Here is a 24,911-nt window from a genome sequence, read left to right as displayed (position 1 = left end):
TACAATACAAAAGCAGATGCTTTAATAGTGGAAACTGAATGAATGAGAGACAACACAAATATCACTATGGCGTCAAAAACAGAAATGGATCTTAGCATCCAGCACAGGATATATATAGCTATATAGATATATCAATATGGATTTATAAATATCAATCTATAGATCTAGCTATACATCTATAGATCTAGCCATACATACATACATACATATATATATTTAGCTAGATATATAGCTAGATCTATAATTATAGATCTATATATATAGCGGTATCTATAGATCTAGATCTAGCTGCATATCAAGATTATTGTTGTATATAGCCTACCACGTTCCTTTTTGTTTGTGATGTGATGTGAGCCCTCAGATTCTTAAGGTACATTAATGCAGACCTCTCATTGGCTGATTGAGTCTTAAGGTACATTAACTCCCATCCATCATCGTCGACCACACCAGACCTCCACTACAACGCAAGCTCATGGTGGTCTGTATTCATCTGGGGTCCGGCTTCAAAGGACCACGACATTAGTGAAAAGTGCGAAGCAGTGAGCCCAACGCCCCAGACTGAAACCCTCCCTGCCTCAATCAGATTCAGACTCAAAAGAGGGCTTTATCCTAAGACTGGAACCAACACTCCACTTCATGCATACCGGTTCAACTTCTCCTTCAACGTAGCATTTATCTGTCAAGTGTCTACGAGCAACGAACGCCATTCTGAACGACTACAGAGAACTTGAGTTTTAAAGTGTATGCAAGATAATTACTTAATACTATCATAACCTACCATTATAAAGTTATAGTGCAAGGTAACCTTAGGGGATAAGACTGAACGCCAGCTCTGAAGGTTAGTTTAAATTAAATTAACTAGATAAAGAATATACAATACACAACATGAACAGCATTAACAATACATTAATTCATATAAAAATCTAAACGAGACATTGAGCAGCCACAGACGATAGAATCACTGTGACATTGAACGCTCTTCTAAAGGCAGTGGTTGGGAGGAGGGTCGTCTGTTCTCAATGCAAAGAGAGAGAGACCAGCCGTCCCCGAGAGAGAGACCAGCCAGCCCCTAGAGAGACCAGTAAGCCCCCAGAGAGAGATACCAGTCAGCCCCCAGAGAGAGAGACCAGTCAGCCCCCAGAGAGAGAGACCAGTCAGCCCCCAGAGAGAGAGACCAGTCAGCCCCCAGAGAGAGAGACCAGTCAGCCCCCAGAGATAGAGAGACCAGTCAGCCCCCAGAGAGAGAGACCATTCAGCCCCCAAGAGAGAGACCATTCAGCCCCCAGAGAGAGACCATTCAGCCCCAAGAGAGAGACCAGTCAGCCCCAGAGAGAGACCAGTCAGCCCCAGAGAGAGACCAGTCAGCCCCAGAGAGAGACCAGTCAGCCCCAGAGAGAGACCAGTCATCCCCCAAGAGAGAGACAAGTCAGCACCCAAGAGAGACCAGTCAGCCCAGAAAGAGACCAGACATCTGTCGGCTGCGGCCCTCGGGAACAAACCCACATGGCGGTAGAGCTTGTTCACTCTGAACGTCTAAACGGCTGAACAGAGTCGGCTCTGGGGGGGCGAGTTCCATCACAGCACCCTAGAGGGTTCTGTTAGGACTGTGACGCCCCAGCCTGGAGCCTCAGTCTCACTCTATTCATATGCCCCATCCGTCACAGGGTCTGGTCTCTCCAGAACCACCTCTACAGCGCTCCATCAAGGTCAGACCCTGCTTCCTTCAGCGCAGCGCTGTAGACGTTAGGTCCATCAGAATTTGACTGTCAAAGCGCCGGCGATACTCCTCCGATGCAAATAGCTTCAGTCGCTCTCTGCCTGCGTCTTCCCCTTCTGACGGTCCTGAGAGGATCTCTACTGCAACAGGTGTAATCAACAGGTGGGGTTCAACCCATAGCACCCTGTCCTTGGGGTGTCATGTGCGCCTCCAGCCAGGCAGGGGCGCTGTTCACTTGGGGTGAGCCTCAGGGCTGGAGGAGCTACACAGCGGTCGGCTGTGGGTCTTCCAGCGCTGCCTAAGCACAAAGTCGTAGTTGGCTGTGGTGCTCATGGCGTAGAAGACGTTGGCCTTCTCCGGGATGAGGAGCTCTGGGGAGGGGGAGAGGGGGGATTATTAGTCTCTAGGATTCAGACTGTTGACGTCAGAGCTGATGTCTTCACAACGGAGACAGAAGAGAGTAGGGCTGCACGATATTTCATTTTGTATTGAAAATCGCGTTGGGCGCCTGTACGATATTAATATCGCTGGATGTGCGATATAAAAAATATATATACATTTTATTTTTTTTCTTCATAACAATTGACTCAGATTTAAGAGTTCTTGGATACAGTTTGTTGCTTGGGAGTGACTTGGCAGGCTCTGCATGCATAGCGAACCACAAATCCCTGAACATGTTGATCAGTTTATGATCAGACAACTAAAGCAGTCGAAGAGCCTCTGCTAGTCGTCGAAAAAAACATTTTTGTCATATCGTAATACGCAGACAAAATATCGCTATACGATTTTTCCAACATGGTGCAGCCCTTGCAGAGAGCTGCTGGATCCATCTGCCTCACAGCAGGTCTCAGGTGGTTAGTGAACCGGTCTCAGGTGGCTAGTGAACTGGTCTCAGGTGGTTAGAGCACCGGTCTCAGGCGGTCAGTGAACCGGTCTCAGGTGGTTAGAGCACAGGTCTCAGGTGGTTAGAGAACCGGTCTTAGGCGGTCAGTGAACCGGTCTCAGCTGGTCGGTGAACCAGTCTCAGGCGGTCAGTGAACCGGTCTCAGCTGGTCGGTGAACCGGTCATCGTGGGGGTGTGGTCTCCCTACCTTTGTCGGGGGTCAGCAGCTGGGTGAGGCTGAAGTCCTGGCTGCTGTAGGTCTCCATGTTGTGTTTCTCCAGAGCCCGCTGGATCACGTGGGCCGTGTGGTCCTGGCTGGTGAGCTGAGGGGGGGACATGATGTTATCCTCACTGTCCTAATCGCTTGACTTCACGCTTTGGTTTTAGTTAACGACGAAGAAGTATAGTGGATTGTAGCAATCTACTGATCAATAAAAACAGAGAGGCAGAATAATGATGGTAAAACCCAACACAGCTTTTTTCAGAGGAGAGTTTTTTGCTTCACCTCCGGCCAGATTCAGTAAGAGTGCCTTTAGTAAGAGAGTGAGAGGTGATGAGTGAGACTAAGTTGTTATTTAATCTGATCGGCTTGTGTTTCATTGAACATTCAAGGCCAAATGTAGAAATCAATTACTGCAGAGCCGAGGCCAGACTCACTCAAACACTCAAAAAGACAGACAGTAGATATGCTGACTGACGAAACGCGATGGTCTCTCCAGGCTAATCACATGCAACAACCGGTCAAATCTACACCTGTTCACAGAAGAGACGAGCTCAATCGTTTCGGTACATTTTTGTACACGGTATACGCGCAAAAGATAAATGTCTAAATGAAACCGATCCTGCAGAATGGACAGAGCGAGCCTCTCACATGGCAGAGTGACCCAGAGTTCCCAGCCGGTAGCTCGCTACAGCTCTGTATAGAGGATAGAGGTTGTGGCCGAGCCGCTATCTGCGGTGTGTGAGCTTTGTGTGGAGTTTAGAGTGTGTATCAGAGCCCCTATCTCTGTGTGTAGTGTAGAGTGTGTATCAGAGCCCCTATCTCTGTGTGTAGTGTAGAGTGTGTATCAAAGCCCCTATCTGCGGTGTGTGTGTAGAGTGTGTATCAGAGCCCCTATCTGCAGTGTGTGTGTAGAGTGTGTATCAGAGCCCCTATCTCTGTGTGTAGTGTAGAGTGTGTATCAGAGCCCCTATCTGCGGTGTGTGTGTAGAGTTTAGAGTGTGTATCAGAGGCCCTATCTGCGGTGTGTGTGTAGAGTTTAGAGTGTGTATCAGAGCCCCTATCTGGGGTGTGTGTGTAGAGTGTGTATCAGAGCCCCTATCTGGGGTGTGTGTGTAGAGTGTGTATCAGAGCCCCTATCTCTGTGTGTAGTGTAGAGTGTGTATCAGAGCCCCTATCTCTGTGTGTAGTGTAGAGTGTGTATCAAAGCCCCTATCTGCGGTCTGTGTGTAGCGTGTGTATCAGAGCCCCTATCTGCAGTGTGTGTGTAGAGTGTGTATCAGAGCCCCTATCTCTGTGTGTAGTGTAGAGTGTGTATCAGATCCCCTATCTCTGTGTGTAGTGTAGAGTGTGTATCAGAGCCCCTATCTGCGGTGTGTGTGTAGAGTTTAGAGTGTGTATCAGAGTCCCTATCTGCGGTGTGTGTGTAGAGTGTGTATCAGAGCCCCTATCTGGGGTGTGTGTGTAGAGTGTGTATCAGAGCCCCTATCTCTGTGTGTAGTGTAGAGTGTGTATCAGAGCCCCTATCTCTGTGTGTAGTGTAGAGTGTGTATCAGAGCCCCTATCTCTGTGTGTAGTGTAGAGTGTGTATCAGAGCCCCTATCTCTGTGTGTAGTGTAGAGTGTGTATCAGAGCCCTGCGGTGTGTTGGGGAAATAACCGCCGCTGTCGGTGCCGGCCTCACCAGGATGCTCTTGTAGATGTTCCCGTTGTTGCCGGCCTCCACGCTGACCCGGACGATGCAGGAGTCCGCCCCCTGCTGGTTGTAGACGGGCCGGGGGGAGCGGGGGCCCGGTGCCTCGGGGCCCCCAGCGCCCCCCAGGGTGCAGGAGCTCAGGTCGGGGTGGGAGGAGCAGGAGGAGAGGGAGGAGCCCGGGGAGCTGGAGGAGGAGAAGAAGTCCTCGGCCACGTTATGCAGCGAGCCGGACAGCGTCTGAGGGGAGAGGAGGAGGACGAGTCGTCAGGGTCTGAGGGGGAGAGGAGGAGGAGGGGTCGTCATGGAGACGCGTTCACAGCAAAGGCAGAGCGGCGTCTCAATAGGTCACGCAGGATTTGAACATGCGAACCGCAAGTGCAAACCTTCGCGTGAAGAACGAGGTTCTCTCTGCCGAGATGACCCCCACTGTGACTGCGCTTGTTGTGGACGTCAGAGAGACGTGAGAGAACCCAGCGATGTGGTGTCTGGGTTCATATCACCACCCGGAGACACTCAACTCAGAGAACGGCGCTTAAGTCTCAACGCTAACAGGAATTCATGTCACAGCTTCAAGAGAATTTCACGCAGCTGAATATTGAATGCAGGTTGAATATTGGAACTAACCCTAACCCTAACACGCAAATGAGGTGAATGTGTGTCGATCGCACGAGTAGTGGTAGAAGTAGGATTCGCGCCCCGCCATCCACGATGCTGAAGGGAGATTTGCATCTATTCTATCTGAATCTTTTCAAGTATTTTCTTTACTTTGTATTTAAATGTGCTTTAAAAATACCTTTGCTTTGGTGTGAACGCACCATGGGGGGTAAATAAGTCATGATAATAACTTTTATAGGGCCTTTCCCACCAGTCGTCACAAAACGCTCCAAAGGATTAATAAAGAGAGTAGAAGTAACAGCACAGATGGAGTTACAATAACATTAACGGGTTTAGCAGACGCTAACATCCAAGGCAACTTAACAATAAGTCTGTGGATCAGAAGAAAGAGAAACAAAAATATATCGCTATCGGTACAGTAAGGTTGTTCATAGAGCCCAGTACCAGGCACTAACTATCACTAGGTTAACCCATCAAGAGTTAGCATCATGAGGGCTGCAGACCTTGAGCTTGAGTCGGAGCATCGCTGGGGGGGGAGCATGGGGGGGGCTGGAAGGGTCCTCCGTCTCAGAGCTGCTGGACCCCGACGACCACACGCTGATCTGATCCGCCTGGGTCTTCCTGCCGGAGGAGGTCTCACCGGCCCCCCGCAGCCTGGACACGGAGAGGAGAGGGTGAGTGGGTAGGGTGAGAGGGTGAGGAGAGGGTGAGGGGGTGAGAGGGTGAGGGTGTGGAGAGGGTGAGGGGAGGGTGAGTGGGTAGGGTGAGAGGGTGAGGAGAGGGTGAGGGGGTGAGAGGGTGAGGGTGTGGAGAGGGTGAGGGGAGGGTGAGTGGGTGAGAGGGTGAGGGTGTGGAGAGGGTGAGGGGAGGGTGAGAGGGTGAGGGGGCAGGGTGAGAGGGTGAGGAGAGGGTGAGGGGAGGGAGAGGGGGTGAGAGGGTGAGGGGGTAGGGTGAGAGGGTGAGGGGAGGGTGAGGAGGGGGTGAGAGGGTGAGGGGGTAGGGTGAGAGGATGAGGGGAGGGTGAGGAGAGGGTGAGAGGGTGAGGGGAGGGTGAGGAGGGGGTGAGAGGGTGAGGGGGTAGGGTGAGAGGATGAGGGGAGGGTGAGGAGAGGGTGAGAGGGTGAGGGGAGGCTGAGGAGAGGGTGAGAGGGTGAGGGGAGGTTGAGAGGTTCTGGGCAGGGGGGGCAAAGAGATGGTGAGAGGGTGAAGTGGTAGGGTGGTGAGAGGGTGAGGGGGTAGGGTGGTGAGAGGGTGAGGGTGAGGGGGTAGGGTGAGAGGGTGAGGAGAGGGAGAGGAGAGGGTGAGGGGAGGGTGAGTGGGTAGGGTGAGGGTGTGGAGAGGGTGAGGGGAGGGAGAGGAGAGGGTGAGGGTGACGGGGTAGGGTGGTGAGGGGGTGAGGGTGAGAGGGTGAGGGATTGAATAATAATACATCATTATCATTCAGCGGCTTCCTATGACCCTGAGTGCGGTCTAACGTCCGTCACTCCTTGAACTAGGACTGACATCCAGGCTACAGCCTCGTTGGACAGACGTGTGTGTGTGTGCCTGGTCTGATCTACTGAGGAGGAGGAGGAGGAGGAGGAGGAGGAGGAGGAGGAGGAGGAGGAGGAGGAGGAGGACTCACGAGGTGAACTTCTTGTTGAGCAGACGGTGGCTCCAGGAGCTGGGGGAGGAGGGGCAGGGGTCCACAGGTGGCTCCAGCGACCGGGACAGGTCGTAGCTGCAGGCGGGGGGTCACAAGGTCACATGGTACAAGGTTAGGTCACATGGTACAAGGTTAGGTCACATGGTACAAGGTAAGGTCACATGGTACAAGGTAAGGTCACATGGCACAAGGTAAGATCACATGGCACAAGGTAAGGTCACATGGCACAAGGTTAGGTCACATGGTACAAGGTAAGGTCACATGGTACAAGGTAAGGTCACATGGCAAGGTCACATGGTACAAGGTAAGGTCACATGGTACAAGGTTAGGTCACATGGTACAAGGTTAGGTCACATGGTACAAGGTAAGGTCACATGGTACAAGGTTAGGTCACATGGCACAAGGTTAGGTCACATGGTACAAGGTAAGGTCACATGGTACAAGGTTAGGTCACATGGCACAAGGTAAGGTCACATGGTACAAGGTAAGGTCACATGGCACAAGGTAAGGTCACATGGCACAAGGTTAGGTCACATGGTACAAGGTAAGGTCACATGGTACAAGGTAAGGTCACATGGTACAAGGTAAGGTCACATGGCAAGGTCACATGGTACAAGGTAAGGTCACATGGTACAAGGTTAGGTCACATGGTACAAGGTTAGGTCACATGGCACAAGGTTAGGTCACATGGCACAAGGTAAGGTCACATGGTACAAGGTAAGGTCACATGGTACAAGGTTAGGTCACATGGTACAAGGTTAGGTCACATGGTACAAGGTTAGGTCACATGGTACAAGGTAAGGTCACATGGTACAAGGTTAGGTCACATGGTAGAAATGGTAAGTGGACTGTATTTATAAGCTTTTCTAACCAGTGGCCAATCAAAGCAGTGTACAATATTCCCTTATTTTTCTCATTCAGGCATGACGGCGGAGTCAGCCACGCAGGGCGACAGCCGGCTGGTCAGCAGCAGTCAGGGTGAGGCGTCTCGCTCACGGACACCTCAACACTCCGCTAGGAGGAGCCGGGGATCGAACCAGCAACCTTCCGGTTACCAGCCGACCCGCTCTGCCTCCTGAGCCACATGCCGCCCCACAAGGTTAGACCACAGCTGTCCATACGTCGTCATGGAGACACAGCGCTGAGCGGGGGGACGTGGGGGACTAACCTCTCCTGGTCGGTGAGCAGCGCCTGTTCCTGTAGCCAGGCGTCGATCGGGGCGTGGACTGGGAAGTTGTAGTGGGAGCAGGACGCCTGCAGCTGTCGGATCTGGGAGATGATGTCAAACTCCTGGAATAGAGAAAAGTCATGAATGCAACCAAACGTATATAGGAGGGGGAATGGTTTGTGTTGATTATGGCTCCTGTTCTAAATCAGGTTCATTATAATAATGGGCGTTAATAACTGATGACACCACTGGGAGGCGCTACTCACCCGTCTGCGCTTCTCAAAGTTGATGAGGTCGCCCTTTGGGAAACAAGAGGAACAACAAGATATGGAAGTTTGCATGGAACCGTAACACACTACTTTAAAGTTAAGAGATTATTATAAGAGAAACATTGATGAACAGAAACAGAAAGACAGAGTGAAAGAGAGAGAGAGAGAGAGAGACAGAGACAGAGAGAGAGAGACAGAGAGAGAGAGAGAGACACACACACACAGAGAAAGAGAGAGACAGAGAGAGAGAGAGAGAGAGACAGAGACAGAGACAGAGACAGAGACAGAGACAGAGAGAGACACAGAGACAGAGAGAGAGAGAGAGACACAGAGAGAGAGAGAGCCAGAGAGAGAGAGAGAGAGACACACACACAGAGCGAAAGAGAGAGACAGAGAAAGAGAAAGAGTTAAAGTACATTTGTCAGAACACACACGTTACAATGTTGATGCTAAATATAGCGCAGGGTGTGCACTGACTGACCTGCACGTTGTCGGTCAGCGCTGTGTCCAACATGGTGAGGACCGTCAGGAAGGTACCCAGGTAGGGGACACTGCCCCCCCCCCCAGCCCTGAGACACGCACAAACACACACACTTTATTTAAAACCTATGCTGTACTTGATCTCTCTCTCTCTCTCTCTCTCTCTCTCTCTCTCTCTCTCTCTCTCTCTCTCTCTCTCTCTCTCTCTCTCTCTCTCTCTCTCTCTCTCTCTCTCTCTCTCTCTCTCTCTATTCAATTCAAAAAAGCTTTATTGGCATGACTATTGGTAGTCCAAACAGTGTTGCCAAAGCATTACAAATATTACGATAATAACAATATGGAACGTCAGAACAATATGTACATATATCAACCTGTAACAATATAACATAACATACAGATATACATATGTACATATGTAAAAAAAAAAAAAAATCTCTCTCTCTCTCTCTCTCTCTCTCTCTCTCTCTCTCTCTCTCTCTCTCTCTCTCTCTCTCTCTCTCTCTCTCTCTCTCTCTCTCTCTCTCTCTCTCTCTCTCTCTCTCTCTCTCTCTCTCTCTCTCTCTCTCTCTCTCTCTCTCTCTCTCTCCAACTCATTTTCCATAGAAGAAGTTGATGTTGGGGATTTTACAAAACAAAGGTCATGTGATGGTAGCGTTCTAAAATAGGCTGGCACATTCCAGCAGATGATAGATGGTCGTGTTGGGATTTATCTAAAAACAAGAGCGACTGGCCCACGGCATGGTTCCCTTAGTGAGTGAGACGGGCTGACTCAGCTGGGGGGAAATGGACGTCAGCTCTGAGCTGGAGCGGAGAGGCAAATGGAAACGACATTCTGGGTGAGTGTCCTCGAAATAGGGAAGTGTGCCGTCCTGTTGATAGCAACAGAAACTCGAGGTGGAAGTTAAATCTACCGTTTGTTTGGACGAAGTTTGGCCGAGTTTGGCGGATTTGGGCAGCGTGCTGGCGTGGTCCTCTTCGTGATGTCCTTCCTTCAAAACACACAAATACAAACACTGTTACCATTCATAGCCAGCTGACCCAGGTAGTAACTGTTCTGGAACCATGGCACTAGAACCATGGCCGCCTCTGTTAGATGCCACCAAATTCTACACACTCAACCTTTAACTTCTGATTTCTACCTGTGGTCCAATAACGACTCAACACCTGGTGCACTAATCTCAAGCCTTCCTATGATTGGTTGTTTAACCCATTTGTGCCGGCTGTTGCGCCGCGCAAATAACTTGACACACTCTCACATTACACGCCTTCTTCCAAGGAATAATGATTCATTACCTGTTTTCGCTTTTCGTTTTCGCTGTTGCCACACGCCAATAGAGTCATTGAAAGCCATTCATGCAGGACTAAGGAACACTAACGGATCTAGAATTAAATCTCTGTAACAAAGGCACCAGGGACATGTTCTGACCCTGGTATTTTTTCTGCTGTTGAGTACATATGTACTCAACAGTAGCTGCCTGTCTATGTACTCAATGTACACAGACAGGCAGCTGTGGGCAAAGCAAACCCCAACGCAACCGGCTCTAGAACATGTCCACGCTGATGCACCAAGATGATTCATCAATACATACAATAGATCGCAATAATTATAGGTTTATGAACGCAGTTGACCACTATGGATCCAGTAAGAGGCGTAAGAAACGTAGACAGCCGTTATCTCCGCCTTGTTCTACAACATGTATAGTGTCCATGGTGACAAAGACAACCCAGAGATATTGTTTAGACTGATTCATTCGCAGGCTTAAAGCAAGGAAAAAAAAAAATCAACATTGGGGCAGTCAGAGTTATCGTCCCCTTTCACAGAGCGGACATTGCAACGCGTGTGTGCAGATACATGGGTTCACTTCCACGATGTGACTATTTTATTGACGTGGGAAAGGAACCCAATGAACAATAGCGTTCAATGTGAAGTAACCTTTACCTGTGAGCTATGACCTTTAGTCTAACATTAACATTTTGCATAAATAACTAGATTGAATTCATATTCATTCATTCAATTCATCCTGCAACCACCTCATGTTTACACTCTGGACCTTCTGAAGCTGATCTGAAGCTGTAGTCTGGAAGGTTAACCCAGCTGTTGTCGGTGTCTGGTGTCTTACCTCGGTGAGGATCTCTCGTCCCGTCACCATGCAGTTGTCGTCAGGGAAGGTTGTGCACAGGAGCTCGAAGCTCGCCATGTTCTCCCTGAAAGCAGAATGGGATTCGGTTCATCGTTTTGTTTTTAACACCAAATCAACCAAGACAGCATTTAACGTTACAGAATTCAGTGATTTATAAAATCAATAATAAATTATACATTTTTAAATAACTAAATCAAATCAAACTTTATTTATAGAGCGCCTATCGTGCAAAATTGCAATACTAGGTGCTTAATACAATGAAAAAATAAATAAAAAATAAAATAATAAGGTATGCTTTTAGGTTTCTTTTAAAGTTGTTCACAGATGATGTAATATGAAGTCGGACAAGATGGTGTGTGTGTGTGTGTGTGTGTGTGTGTGTGTGTGTGTGTGTGTGTGTGTGTGTGTGTGTGTGTGTGTGTGTGTGTGTGTGTGTGTGTGTGTGTGTGTGTCTCTGACCTGCTGACTGCCCCCCAGGTCTTCTTCAGCCGGTAGACGGCGTTGGACTGCAGCGCCGACAGGATCGCCCTCAGGGACGAGAAGTTCCTCAGCTGCCGGCACTCCTGGAGAGAGACAACAGGTCAGGGATCAGGACCCACTGGGGGCGAGAGGTCAGAGGTCCCCAAACCGCTAGAGTTCAGAACCCAGAGAGATAGGGGTCAGAGGTCACGACCCCCACCGCTAGAGGTCAGGATGGAGTCTCAGAGATGCATCAGGAGCAATAGTTTAAAAGTTTTTGACACACACACAATAAAACAATTCTAAATAACATCTCTGCATACTCGCTGAGGGTGCAGGCAGGGGAAGGAGGAGGTATGGAAATGTAACTCATGGACGGGAAATGCGCTCAACAGCATCCCCTCCTTCAGCTGGTGGGAAGCCAACGACATTTACATGTTTGCAAATCTGTGTCTGATTTAGTCTCCCAACTGTGAGGCATTTGTGGGTTTAAAGCAACCACCAAAAATACAACTCAGAGTACAAAAGTCAAACTCAAGACTCACTTGTTCAGAGTTCACCTAGACTCTGCAGAGCCTCTCCCCTTAACCCCCCAACACCCCTCTTACACACTTATTGTATGTTATACGTCCTAGCACTTAATGTACGCACTTATTGTATGTTGCATCTTTGCACTTAAAAATGCTACTTAGCATCATGTAGCATCTTATCCTAGCTATATGTGTTGTGTACGGGGAATGGGTTAACCTAGTGATGGTTAGTGCTTGGCACTTGGTTCTATGAACATCCTCACTGTACCGACAGAGATGTATTGTTGTTTCTCTTTCTTCTGACAAATGTTCATGTTGTAAGCCCATTGGATAAAAGAGTCGGCTAAACGCCCTGACGGTAAACGTGACACTGACCTGTGCGATGGCGATCCAGCGCTCGATGACGAGCGCCCGGGCGCCCACGCTGCTGTGGGAGGGACGGGGGGAGGAGGGGGAGGAGGGGGGAGGGACGGGGGAGGAGGGGGGAGGGACGGGGGAGGAGGACGAAGGCGTGGGGGAGGCGTGCGGGCAGAGCAGCGAGGTGATGACCCGGTTGGTGACGGCGTTGAACTGGGCGATGGTGGCGCGCACGCTGGGAGCAAGGCCGCGGTTCTCCTTCTTGTCCCGCTGCGACCAGACGCAGCCCAGGCAGTGGAACGGCACGACGCGGACGAAGAGACCCTGGAGGGCAGGAGGACGGCGGAGGGTTAGGGTGAGGGGGGGAGACACAGAGAGGAACCCCAACGTTCGTCCCCGCCCTTTACATTTACATTTAGACGAAGCCTTTAGCCAAAGCGACTTACAATAAGTCAGTTTGTCAGAAGAAGGAGAAACAACAATATATCTCTGTCGGTACAGTAAGGATGTTCATAGAACCAAGTACTAACCATCACTAGGTTAACCCGTTCCCCGTATACAGCACAGATAGCTAGGGTAAGACGCTACACAACGCAAGGTACTACTTTTAAGTGCCTGGACGTACAACATACAATAAGTGCATAGGGGGGTTTGAACTCTGAACAAGTGAGTCTTGATTCTTTTTCGGTAGCTGATGAGTGACACCTACAGCGTCCAATCGGGTGAGCTGCTCCGCCACTTCCTTCTGGGGAAACTCCATGAAGCCGCGGCCCTCCTCCTGGTGGGCGGGTCTGTTCTGGCCCCCCCCGGGGCCGGGGGCCTCGGGTTTCTCCGGCTCCTTGTCTGCGCCTGAGACGGCAGGTTGAACCAGGTGAGCGGAAACAAAAGAAACGTCACAAAAAGGAGAAGAGGCGAATAATCCTATAATACCTCCTGCCAGGCAGCGGTGACTGAGTAAGGCCGTGTTTACCAGAATCGTTACCGCCACATTACTGAGATTCATGATTCAATCTTAGTCTTAGTAATTTCCCTTTCGAATGATGTCTTCCTCATACTTCTGCGTGTTGTGCGTGTTTCCTTCGTGTTTCTGTCTAGACATGCTTTGTGTTTGTTGTTTATGCTGCTGCCGGCCTCGGGCCTCGTCTCCCTCCGAAGAGATCCTCTCCCTCGGTTCGAAGAAGGTTTAACACAAGAAGGGCGGCATGTGGCTCAGGAGGCAGAGCGGGTCAGCTGGTGACCAGAAGGTTGCTGGTTCGATCCCCGGCTCCTCCTAGCGGAGTGTCGAGGTGTCCCTGAGCGAGACGCCCCCCCCGACTGCTCCTGACCAGCTGGCTGTCGCCCTGCGTGGCTGACTCCGCCGTCGGGGTGTGAATGTGTGCGTGAATGGGTGAATGTGAGGCGGCGTTGTAAAGCGCGTTGAGCGAACACCGGTTAGAAAAGCGCCGAATAAACGCAGTCCGTTTAGGAGCGAGACACAGCTCAGCACAGCCCCGGTCGAGCGGTCAGGGTGGGGCGTCAGGGACACCCCGACACTCGGCTAGGAGGAGCCGGGGATCGAACCGGCGACCTTCTGTTGTCTCCCTCACTCACTCTGCTCCTGGAACCGCCGCAGCAGCGACTCGGTGGACTGCGCCAGGCGCCGGAAGCGGAGGCGGTGTCTCAGCTGAACGCTGAGCTGACGCAGGGCCGGGTGCTGGGGGGGCTCACACAGGTCCTCCCGGAACTCGTCCAGCCAGAGGCGGACCACCGGGCCCAGCGTGCTGCGGAGGAACGGGGGACTCGGTTACAAAGACAGGGGCTACCGTACAGGGTTTACCACGGACAAACACAGGGGCTACCGTACAGGGTTTACCACGGACAAACACAGGGGCTACCGTACAGGGTTTCCCACGGACAAACACAGGGGCTACCGTACAGGGTTTACCACGGACAAACGCAGGGGCTACCGTACAGGGTTTACCACGGACAAACGCAGGGGCTACCGTACAGGGTTTACCACGGACAAACGCAGGGGCTACCGTACAGGGTTTACCACGGACAAACACAGGGGCTACCGTACAGGGTTTCCCACGGACAAACACAGGGGCTACCGTACAGGGTTTACCACGGACAAACGCAGGGGCTACCGTACAGGGTTTACCACGGACAAACGCAGGGGCTACCGTACAGGGTTTACCACGGACAAACGCAGGGGCTACCGTACAGGGTTTACCACGGACAAACACAGGGGCTACCGTACAGGGTTTACCACGGACAAACGCAGGGGCTACCGTACAGGGTTTCCCACGGACAAACGCAGGGGCTACCGTACAGGGTTTACCACGGACAAACGCAGGGGCTACCGTACAGGGTTTACCACGGACAAACACAGGGGCTACCGTACAGGGTTTACCACGGACAAATGCAGGGGCCACTGCTGAGAGAAAAAGCTTTGGTCGAGGACCGAGCTGCAGTTGGAAGAAGGCTGGAGGATACTTTGAGCATTAAAAGGTTAAGGAAGCGTAAGGGAACAATTAGTCCTAATTCTAACTAAATTGCTTCAATCTCTTGTATACGTCTGGCACATCCTATAGCAGACAGTCAGTGAGTGATGGAGGAACTACAGCATATAGAACCGTTCAACGCGTCCAGAACTCACCTCCTGGGGCAGGTGTCGCCCTCGGGGTAGGCTCTGGAGTCATCCCTGGGGAGGGCAGGAAACAAACAAATATCAACCCACTAGAATATGGGCCGAGGAACACACACATTGCAGCAGGCCTGGTGGCCTCGCAGTGAAGGACAGCGTCCTGTGAGAAGAAAGACCCAGCCTCAACGCCCCCCCTGCCCCAGAGTTGCACCCGCAGAAGTGTCCTTCAGCTGGGTAGGAGAGCTCGGTCAAGGACTAGGATTGCACGCACGCACGCACGCACGCACGCACGCACACGCACACACACACACAAATTAGATCATTGCTATATGCAAATTGTATGACTGAAATATGTGGTTTTGATAACTTGGAAAGTTAACAATTACTAGACTTATGATGAAAACAAATGTTCATTGAACCAAGCGCCCAGCAATAACATTCGCTAGGTCAACCCATTCCCTGTATTCAACAAAGATAGCTAGGATAAGATGCTACACAATGCTAAGTACCGTTATTAAGTGCAAGGACGTACGACAAACATGTTATGTCATATTTTTCTGTATCTTGTGTTTCCTGCAGCAGAGTGCATCCTGTGAGCAAGGACGAAGGAAGTCTGCTCCGCTCTCCATCAGAGCAGGAAGAGAAGCTGTCTCCCGCAGCCCAGATATGAGGGCGTGTGTTTGACAACATGTTGGAGCTGACAACCGTTTGTCTCATAATGTATTGCGTTGGTAAGACGCCTTGAAGAACACAAACAGGACAGGAAAGGTCAAACTACAGACCACTCCGGGGTGGCACGTGGATCAGGAGTTAGAGTGGGTTGGCTGATAACCGGAAGGTTGAGCAAGACGCCTCACCCTGACTGCTCCTGACGAGCTGGCTGTCGCCCTGCGTGGCTGCCACCGCCGTCGGTGTGTGAATGTGTGCAGGAAAGGGTGAATGTTAGGCCATATTTTAAAGCGCTTTGGGTGGCCACTGGTTAGAAAAGCCCTACATAAATGCAGTCAATTGACCATTTAACTTGTATTGGTTAAGCCATAATGATGATTCAGTAGGTAGGGTAGCATGGGTTAAGTTAAAGCATCAAAGCATCCTTTCATTTATGTTAAGTTTTCAAGTGCCCATTTAAGAAATGCATGCAAGCAATGTTTAATCTAGACTACAACTTCAAAGTGACATTCCAGAGGTCAACGGTTTAAGATAAGCAAGAATCATAAGATAAGCACAAAACATCTCACTCAAACCTGGAGCCGATTAGATAAGAATAGCATACTGAATTCCGGATGCGGGCTTAACAAAGTTGATTCTTCAAACATTGCATTTCACAAACATTTCAAAGCTCTTTTGAGACAAAACTTTGATGCTGCAGGCCATGCTGGCTTATTAAATCAGGCAAAAAGAAATAAGCATGTGTGCGTGCGTATGTGTGTGTATATATATATATATATATATATATATATATACACACACACACACAAAACAAATAACACAACTGTCCACAGTAGGCCTGCACGATAAGTGGATAATCAGAAAATGAGTTGCTGGGAGGAGCCGGGGGATCAAACTAGCAACCTGCTCCCCCTCCTGATCCACATGCCGACTGTCGTCCCTGAAGATGCACTCTGGGTCAGGGTTAGGGTCTGGGGGGGATTTAGTGTTAGGGTTAGAGTTAGGGTTAGAGTTAGAGTTAGGGTTAGAGTTAGGGTTAGAGTTAGGGTTAGAGTTAGGGTTAGAGTTAGGGTTAGAGTTAGGGTTAGAGTTAGGGTTAGAGTTAGGGTTAGAGTTAGGGTTAGAGTTAGGGTTAGAGTTAGGGTTAGAGTTAGGGTTAGAGTTAGGGTTAGGGTTAGAGTTAGGGTTAGAGTTAGGGTTAGAGTTAGGGTTAGAGTTAGGGTTAGAGTTAGAGTTAGAGTTAGGGTTAGAGGTAGGGTTAGAGGTAGGGTTAGAGGTAGGGTTAGAGGTAGGGTTAGAGTTAGAGTTAGAGGTAGGGTTAGGGTTAGGGTTAGAGTTAGGGTTAGAGTTAGGGTTAGAGTTAGGGTTAGAGTTAGGGTTAGAGTTAGGGTTAGAGTTAGGGTTAGAGTTAGGGTTAGAGTTAGGGTTAGAGTTAGGGTTAGAGTTAGGGTTAGAGTTAGGGTTAGAGTTAGGGTTAGAGTTAGGGTTAGAGTTAGGGTTAGAGTTAGGGTTAGAGTTAGGGTTAGAGTTAGGGTTAGGGTTAGAGGTAGGGTTAGAGGTAGGGTTAGAGTTAGGGTTAGAGGTAGGGTTAGAGTTAGAGTTAGAGGTAGGGTTAGAGTTAGAGTTAGGGTTAGAGTTAGGGTAAGAGTTAGGGTTAGAGGTAGGGTTAGAGTTAGGGTTAGAGTTAGGGTTAGAGTTAGGGTTAGAGTTAGGGTTAGGGTTAGAGTTAGGGTTAGGGTTAGAGGTAGGGTTAGAGTTAGAGTTAGGGTTAGGGTTAGAGTTAGGGTTAGGGTTAGGGTCTGGGGGGGGTCCTCACCTCTTGAAGAGCAGCTCTATGAGGCCGCTGGCCGTGGTGAAGGCGCGGTACGTGGCCAGGAACACGCGGGGGAAGTCGGCCTCGCGGTGCTCCGGGTCCAGCAGGTGGTCCACCAGCCGCTCCAGGGCCGCCGCCTTCAGCCGCCGCACCTTCACCGTGTGGTACTGGATGAACCCCGACCCAGGGGGGGTCTGAGGGGTCCCGGGGTCCTCCGGGGGGTGCGGCTCCACCGGCTCCCGTCGCAGAGTGATGCCGAACACCGCCCCGTCCTCCACCTCCTCTCCCCACTCCTGCACCGGGTCCTGGGGGGGGGGGGCGAGAACCAAGGTGAGACGGATCAGGAGTGAGACGCAAGGGAGTGAGACGCAAGGGAGTTAGACACCAGGGAGTGAGACGCCTAGATGTGAGACACCAGGGAGCGAGAGACATGAATCTGAGGAGTGAGACACCCAGGAGTGAGACGCAAGGGAGTCAGACACCAGGGAGCGAGACCACCTGAATCCCAGGAGTGAGACGTCCATGAGTGAGCCAACAGGGAGTGAGATGCATCGGGGTGAGACGCACAGCTGTGAGACCCCAGGGAGTGAGACACCTGGGGGTGAGACGCCAGGGAGAGACACTACCCGGGGGTGAGATGACATAGATTGAGGGGAGGGGACCCTCTCCTGGAGGGGGTCCCCTCTACCTGCTCTGGCCCTGGAGGGGGTCCCCTCTACCTGCTCTGACCCTCTCCTGGAGGGGGTCCCCTCTACCTGCTCTGACCCTAGAGGGGGTCCCCTCTACCTGCTCTGACCCTAGAGGGGGTCCCCTCTACCTGACCCTGGAGGGGGTCCCCTCTACATGCTCTGACCCTGGAGGGGGTCCCCTCTACATGCTCTGACCCTCTCCTGGTGTTGGGCTTCTATTGAGGGGCGACATCAGCAAACACTTGCATGAAGAGTATTTGCACCCTATAAATGTTCATGTTTACACTGCCAAATAGAACGCACACATTCATTTTATTTCATTTTATTTCTCAGCTGAAAAAAAATCTTAAGGGACTTGTAGAAAACGTGAGAACCACCGCACTACAGAGGCAACGCGACATTTCCCTGCGATAGTGACGACAGAGCACGTGACATATGGGGTGAGAATATATCGTCCAGTTATCGTGTTATATTGTACAGTAATTATTTTGGTGCAATTCTGCATCTCAGCATGAACCTCGTTTCAGGAGGGAGTTGGCTGAGCACTAATGACAATACTTCAGTCGAAGGGACGTCTTCTCGGGGAGAGACGGGTGAAGTCCAGACTTGTGCGTCGAGGGAGTTTTTAGATCCAGTTTAGATCCTGAGAGGCATGTCATCGCGATGTAGAGAGACGAGATAGTGATTAACCTGCATGATGACAGGTTGTGCAGCCGTCATTTAAAGCGTGCTGTTATGAGTGTGTTGGTGCTGAGTGTGTTGAGGATGAGTGATGTGTGTTGTGATGAGTGTGTTGGTGATGAGTGGTCGGACCATTATACAAAACACAGAGCCGCAGGATCGCATTAAGCAGCCGGTAAACAAGTTTGCGTGGTTTGTACATGTTGGAAAAACAAATCAGTTTGATTTACAAACTACACGTGACCACAACATGAACGATCCCATAAGGAACGAGTGTTTATGGCTTATCATCATAACGACTTGTCAGACAGGATTATTAAAACTGTATTATACGCGCCAAGCAAAGACGCGCAGTTTACCTCCATGGTCAAACTTTTCAAAGCACGTTTCCAATAGTTCTTTAGATCAGTTGTTGACTATTATTGTCTCATTTCGCCAAAAAGACAATATATTATTAACAAAGAAATATTAATTCGACCATTTCCTGTTAATAACACAAACAAACTCACCATTGACAAGTGCCATTTCCCCATGGCTGAGCGCGGAGAGGCGCACGGATCCTTCTACAAGATCAGGAAGACGCGTCTCCATGAAAACAGACCGGCTCGGACCTCAGAATAATCCATTGAAATACTAGGTGCTCGTTCACCAGGTGGACTAGAGATGGACCAGAGAGGCTCTAGAGAGGCTCCAGGTGGACTAGAAAGGCTCCAGGTGGACTAGAAAGGCTCCAGGGGGACTATAAAGGCTCCAGGGGGACTACAGGTGGACTAGAGGAGTTCAGGTCCTGAGCGCCGTTCCTCTCGCGTGACTTCATCCATTTTCATTAAAACAAACTCCACACATGAACAGCGAGGCTGACAAAGTCCTGACCGGTTACCGGACAGACCTAAGAAAACTGACAGACAGGAGGACAAGTTTGGATCGCGGTCGAGGAAAAGAAAAGCCCCGATTGATGCTTGGGGTTCTGAAGCGGACGAATCACGCCCCTAGTGGGCGGTGCTTCCAACTTGAGCCCTCACGTCCCTCTCCTGCAGGGTGAGAGGGGCCAGCGGTCTGGACGTCCCAGGCTAACCGTCGGGGTGGAATAATGACGTGTGTTTATTGAATCACTTCAAGAATCAAGGGCCGCAGTAAGAAAGATCCCATGGTTGGCCTTCTACCAATCAGGACAAGCCGATTAGAAAAATCCTGGCTCGGTGCATGCAACACATGCTCTGCGCAGGCTGTGATTCACATGGAGGACCTGACGCCTCCGGGCTGAGATTACTCTGCAGGTAACCCATGAGGGTGTGGGAAAAAAAGTAAATACCGGAAAACAGGTTGGATGGCTTCCCCATGCATCCCTACAGCGGGCACAATGCGAGGCGGCATCAATAGTACCATTAGTACTTTTATTGTGTGCTGTCGCAACAAATTAATAAAGGATTTATAAGGTTGTTATCTATCTATCTTATCTATGTCAATACAACACTACTAGATGCTACCGTTTGGTTTCGGAAAAAAAACATTTTAAAATCGATGATGGGGTGCGGACCTGATGTTGGGGCCAGACGCGGCCCCAACATCAGGTCCGCACCCCATCATCGATTTAAAATGTTTTGTCTGTCTTTCTGTCAATGATGGCCCCCATTGCACTCCTGAGCATCCCTGAAGGAGGGATCCCCCACTCTGCGTTCCTTCTCTAGATTTCTCTAGATTCCTTCCTTGCCTGTGATTAAGGGCTATACTAATACAATTGAACTGAACATCCAACCCAGTGTGTTTAAAGCTTTGATTCCCTGATGCTCGGAACAGGCCTGGTGCTTTATAATCTGGGCCACTGCTTGTAATTAGGCAGAGATTCTTTGCAAAGAGAAAATGAGACACTTGTCTGTCTGCTAATGAGAGGTCCTGGGTAACAAGTCTCATCCCTGTGACAGCATCTCCATGGAAACTAAACGATAATGACAGCCAGGCGATCGGCCTTCATTAAACTGATTACACACATGGCTGGGCGCTGATGCAGGGGATTACCGTCTAAACTATTGGTGAGCGATCACCAAACTATTCCCACATTTTCCTCCCTGAGTTTTAAAACAAGCTTCATTTGGATCAAAGCAGCCTGTTTGTTGTTGTACAAAGGCTCTCTATCTAAAAAACACAGTGGAATAAAAGCATCTAACTTCTGATAAAAGTTACAGAATTCAACATAATACATATATTTGGATTGTGAAAGTAGCTATATTAGTTATAAAAGTATAATCAAAATATCTACAAATAAATAAATGAATCATTATCAGACAGAATAATTCAAATCAACCTCTTATGGTTTTATTTGAATATAATGGATCAGTGAGAATAACTGGTAGGGTCACTGTCAGTTTATGTTTTAAAATGCGCCGTCTTGTGTTGCTCTGTAACCAGCTTCCACAAAAGACTCAAGACTCACTTGGTCAGAGACTCTTCATAGCCCCCCCCATGCACTTATTGTACGTTGTACGTCCTGGCAATTAAAAATACTACATAGCATCGTGTAGCATCTTATCCTAGCTGTCTCTGTTGTATACGGGGAATGGGTTAACCTAGTGATTATTAATGCTTGGCACTTGTTTTTATGAACATCCTTACTGTACCGACAGTGATATATCGTTGTTTCTCTTCTGACAAATGTACTTATTGTAAGTCGCTTTGGATAAAAGTGTCTGCTAAATAACCTCAAAATAAATGTAAAAGTCTTTCACCTCAACTTAACCAGGTAAGTCAAGACGAGCAAACTGCTATTTACAACGGCAGGCGGAGAGAGCAGGCCAGTGGAGTCTGATGACGATCACCACCCTGTCATCATGACAGTTAGCTTTACGGTGAGATGAGGGGGTTTATGACACTGTTGACAGAGCAGTGAATGATTCACCAGGTCATCCATGTATGACTGTATGACTTCCCTAAAGTGTGATGCTCCCCTGTTCAAAGACAATATGCTGGGGTAGGATGTGCCTGCCACTCCAAATCATATCAAATCCAAAAAAGTATGACGATATGATCGGAGTGGTATCAGGTGACCCATGGCCCGTTTATGACAGGCGGTGACATCAACACACGGACATCCTTCAAAAGAACGATACCACAAAACCCACACTCAGACCTGCCACCCAGGTGACACCCTAAAGCCCTTCCTCTTGGTCCAGCCAAGCTCTGGATCCAACATGGAGGAGCAGAGGTTAAAGGTGAAACATTGCACCACCAGGTGTGAGTGTGATTAGCCGTTACAAGCCGTTTGGAAAATCTGCCTCTCCCGACATCAGAAGTGGGCGCGTCCCACTAGATGTGTGCTGGATAGATCAGCCTACCAGCCTACCCAGTGGGCCGTAGCAAATGTTGCTCGTGTATCCTTCGTACATCTAGGTGGACACGCCCACTTGTGATGTCAGAAGAGGCCGATTTTCAAACCAGCTTTTACCGGCTAGCCACACTCACACCTGGTGGTGTAATAGGTCACCTTTAAGCGCCTCTGGATCCAATATGGAGGTGCAGTGGCTCATGTTCTCAAGGTGGATCCAACATGGAGGAGCGCCTCAGAGCTCCTCTGGATCCAAAATGGAGGAGCATGTTCAATATAGAGGAGATGAGGAGCGGTGGCTCCAACATGGAGGAGCGGTGGCTCACTGTGGATCCAACATGGAGGAGCATGAGGAGCAGTTGCTCACGGTGGCTCCAACATGGAGGAGCGGTGGACTCACTGTGGATCCAACATGGAGGAGCGGTGGCTCCAACATTGAGGTGCATGAGGAGCAGTGGCTCACGGTAGCTCCAACATGGAGGAGCGGTGGCTCACGGTGGCTCCAACATGGAGGAGCGGTGGCTCACGGTGGCTCCAACATGGAGGAGCGGTGGCTCACGGTGGCTCCAACATGGAGGAGCGGTGGCTCACGGTGGCTCCAACATGGAGGAGCGGTGGCTCACGGTGGCTCCAACATGGAGGCGCATGAGGAGCGGTTCAGGACTCACCTGTGCGTGTGCGTCGCAGTCGAGGCTCTGGAAGCTCTTCAGCCAGACGCCGGGCCGGGGGTCCAGACGGGCGTCCCCGTGGTGGGCCGCGGTCAGGCAGAGCAGCCGTCGCACCCGGGCCCTCAGTCCCCAGGGTCCCCGGCGGCCCTCGGGGTCGCCGGGGACCAGGTAGGGCCGCATGTCTAAACCGTCACCATGGTCACCGCTCCAGTCTGGAAGAGGAAGAGGAGGGTGAAGATGATGACGCCGTTCAAATTATTTTAAAATGTTTTAATTATTAATTGTTTACGTTTACATTTTGCTGTAAATTCAAGTTAAAATAATTAATAATTTCATAAAAACAACTCATAACTGTCATTAAATTATTAATGGTTTTCATTTAATTTACAGCTAAATTGAACTTATTAAATGAAAGGTGAACATGATATTGCGACTCGTGACTTGATTTGCCAGGCAGAGACAAACAATGTCCGGTTTCTCTAGAGGTTTCTGGTAAATGAACTAATTTGGACGGTGAACTAGATTCTGCGTGAAGGGGCTGGTTGTGTTTTCCAGTTAACCCCAGGACACCCCCACAATGCAGCAATTGTTATCCACATGGTGACGCACATTTCTACAATGTTAAGTCTGCGTTCAGTATCATCATCATTGGGACTAGGGTTTGACAGCGTCAGAGTCAGTGGAAGAAATGCAACACAACCGGTTATTTCAGAAGAGGAAATCCTTTCCTTTAACTTGCTACTCAAGCAAAACACAATAGTGGACTTCATTGTATAATATATTATATAAAAGGTCCTAATGTAATCACAAAAATCATGAGGTATTTTTCACAGGCCCACTACTAGCTGATAATAAAGCAGTCTTCAACCAATTAGTATTTTCCAAACTTCAATTAAGCCTCCAATGCTATAACCTAGCTGACACCATAAGAGCAGATACTACTCTGATGACAATAATTGAAACTAAAGCAAACAGAAACACAATATCATTCAGGTAGGCCTGGCTATATTTCACCTTATTTCTTTGGTTGCACCTTGTACGTCCTGCTGAACGCCATTCAGAGACAGACCGGTTTCTTAAGGGGATAGTCCTGACAGTCGGATCGGCGGCCAGACACTGAGCGCGTCTCCGGCTGAGCAGCCCTATTGTTTTGCGTGGTGGACGGGGATTCGTGCGTTTGTGTTGGAATGTCCTCCTCCCATTTCGGCTCTCTGCCCCATTTGATTATCATTATGTCAGGTCGCATCATTACACTTCAACGCTCTCTTTATCTCAATAAACCAACAGGACATTTGTTTTCTTTCTCTACTGGGACTTCAAAGTATAAACAGGATTCCTGAGTAATTCCTCCGCCGTCAATGGCCTTATTTGTTTCTTCGTGGTGTTTGATATTTGTACAGAATAATCAGAGTTCGGCTTGATGATGACTTAATTAAATGGGAGATGTGTTGGTTTGATGTGGACAGCTCGTACCTTCACTGCGATGAGAATTGTCCTTTTCTGGGTACAATCAAGCTGCCGTCTCTAAATTAGTCTTTAATGTTTTACTTTACATTCTGGCGCCGAGGCAGAGAACATTATAATAAGGATAAACTGTGATGATACATTCAGTCTGGTTTACTGGGACAGAGCGAGAGATTCAAACTGTGTACAGGTGCACGTCGTGACTCTGATTGGTCAATCACTCACGTGATTTCCGGACAATTAAATACCCACCCAATCTTTAGCCTCGAATAAAAAACACGATATCAAAACATCCATTTATTTTTACTTTATTTGCATTGAAAATAATACTCCAACTCAATTCAAAACGTTTCATAGCAATTTATTGTTTTTTATTTCGTTTCTTAAAATACTGACGTAAAGTTGGTGATCAGAAAAATCTCACCGGTTCGTCATCAGGTGAAACGTTACCTCGGAGGACGCCACTTAATTGTGTTATTGCTGTTTGAATGTTGTGCCAGACATTACTGACGTCAGTAACAAACACCGTCTATTATGCCTTCCTACACAATAGGCCTTCTGATGCGTGATAGCAGGTCTGCTCCCTTTCAGCTGCTCTCTGTTAATAAAAACACAATAACCCCACTGCAAGCTAGAATAAGTAAACATGGTATAACTTTATTAATACTTATACAATAGGGATAGTACCAACAATATTCTGAATTGGCAAATTAATCAAAAATAACAATGCATGTTTATTCATGGTGGGAAACTCCAACTCAGACTACAGTCCTGACGTTTTGACCTGAAGGACTTTCAGGCCC

General features: G+C 49.3%; 1 protein-coding gene across 1 annotated transcript; it reads right to left on the bottom strand.

The window, feature by feature from the left end:
* rgl3a (ral guanine nucleotide dissociation stimulator-like 3a) lies at positions 1-23,754 on the bottom strand. The gene is made up of 18 exons (XM_079729893.1): positions 23,659-23,754; positions 22,645-22,856; positions 17,291-17,592; positions 14,818-14,862; positions 13,770-13,939; positions 12,889-13,028; positions 12,198-12,503; positions 11,293-11,396; positions 10,813-10,897; positions 9,604-9,681; positions 8,694-8,768; positions 8,210-8,242; positions 7,944-8,065; positions 6,755-6,850; positions 5,634-5,784; positions 4,504-4,752; positions 2,809-2,923; positions 1-2,088 (listed from the first exon to the last, which is right to left on the bottom strand). The coding sequence occupies exons 2-18, from the start codon at positions 22,822-22,824 to the stop codon at positions 1,949-1,951; spliced, it is 2,391 nt and encodes a 796-aa protein (XP_079586019.1). The 5' UTR covers positions 22,825-22,856; positions 23,659-23,754; the 3' UTR covers positions 1-1,948.
* Between the last annotated feature and the right edge of the window lie 1,157 nt (positions 23,755-24,911).

This window comes from Pollachius pollachius (assembly GCF_949987615.1).
Source record: "Pollachius pollachius genome assembly, chromosome: 2".
Taxonomy (NCBI): Eukaryota; Metazoa; Chordata; class Actinopteri; order Gadiformes; family Gadidae; genus Pollachius; species Pollachius pollachius.
The sequence above is the reverse complement of the archived record's forward strand: the minus strand, read 5'-3'. Positions and strand labels throughout refer to the sequence as shown.

Coding starts and splice junctions, on each gene's coding strand:
- rgl3a (XM_079729893.1), bottom strand. CDS start 22,824: ATGCGGCCCTACCTGGTCCCCGGCGACCCCGAGGGCCGCCGGGGACCC. Junction 11,397..12,197: donor GCTGGATCGCCATCGCACAG/GTCAGTGTCACG, acceptor GTCTCTCTCCAG/GAGTGCCGGCAGCTGAGGAA. Junction 2,089..2,808: donor GCTGCTGACCCCCGACAAAG/GTAGGGAGACCA, acceptor CCCCCTCCCCAG/AGCTCCTCATCCCGGAGAAG.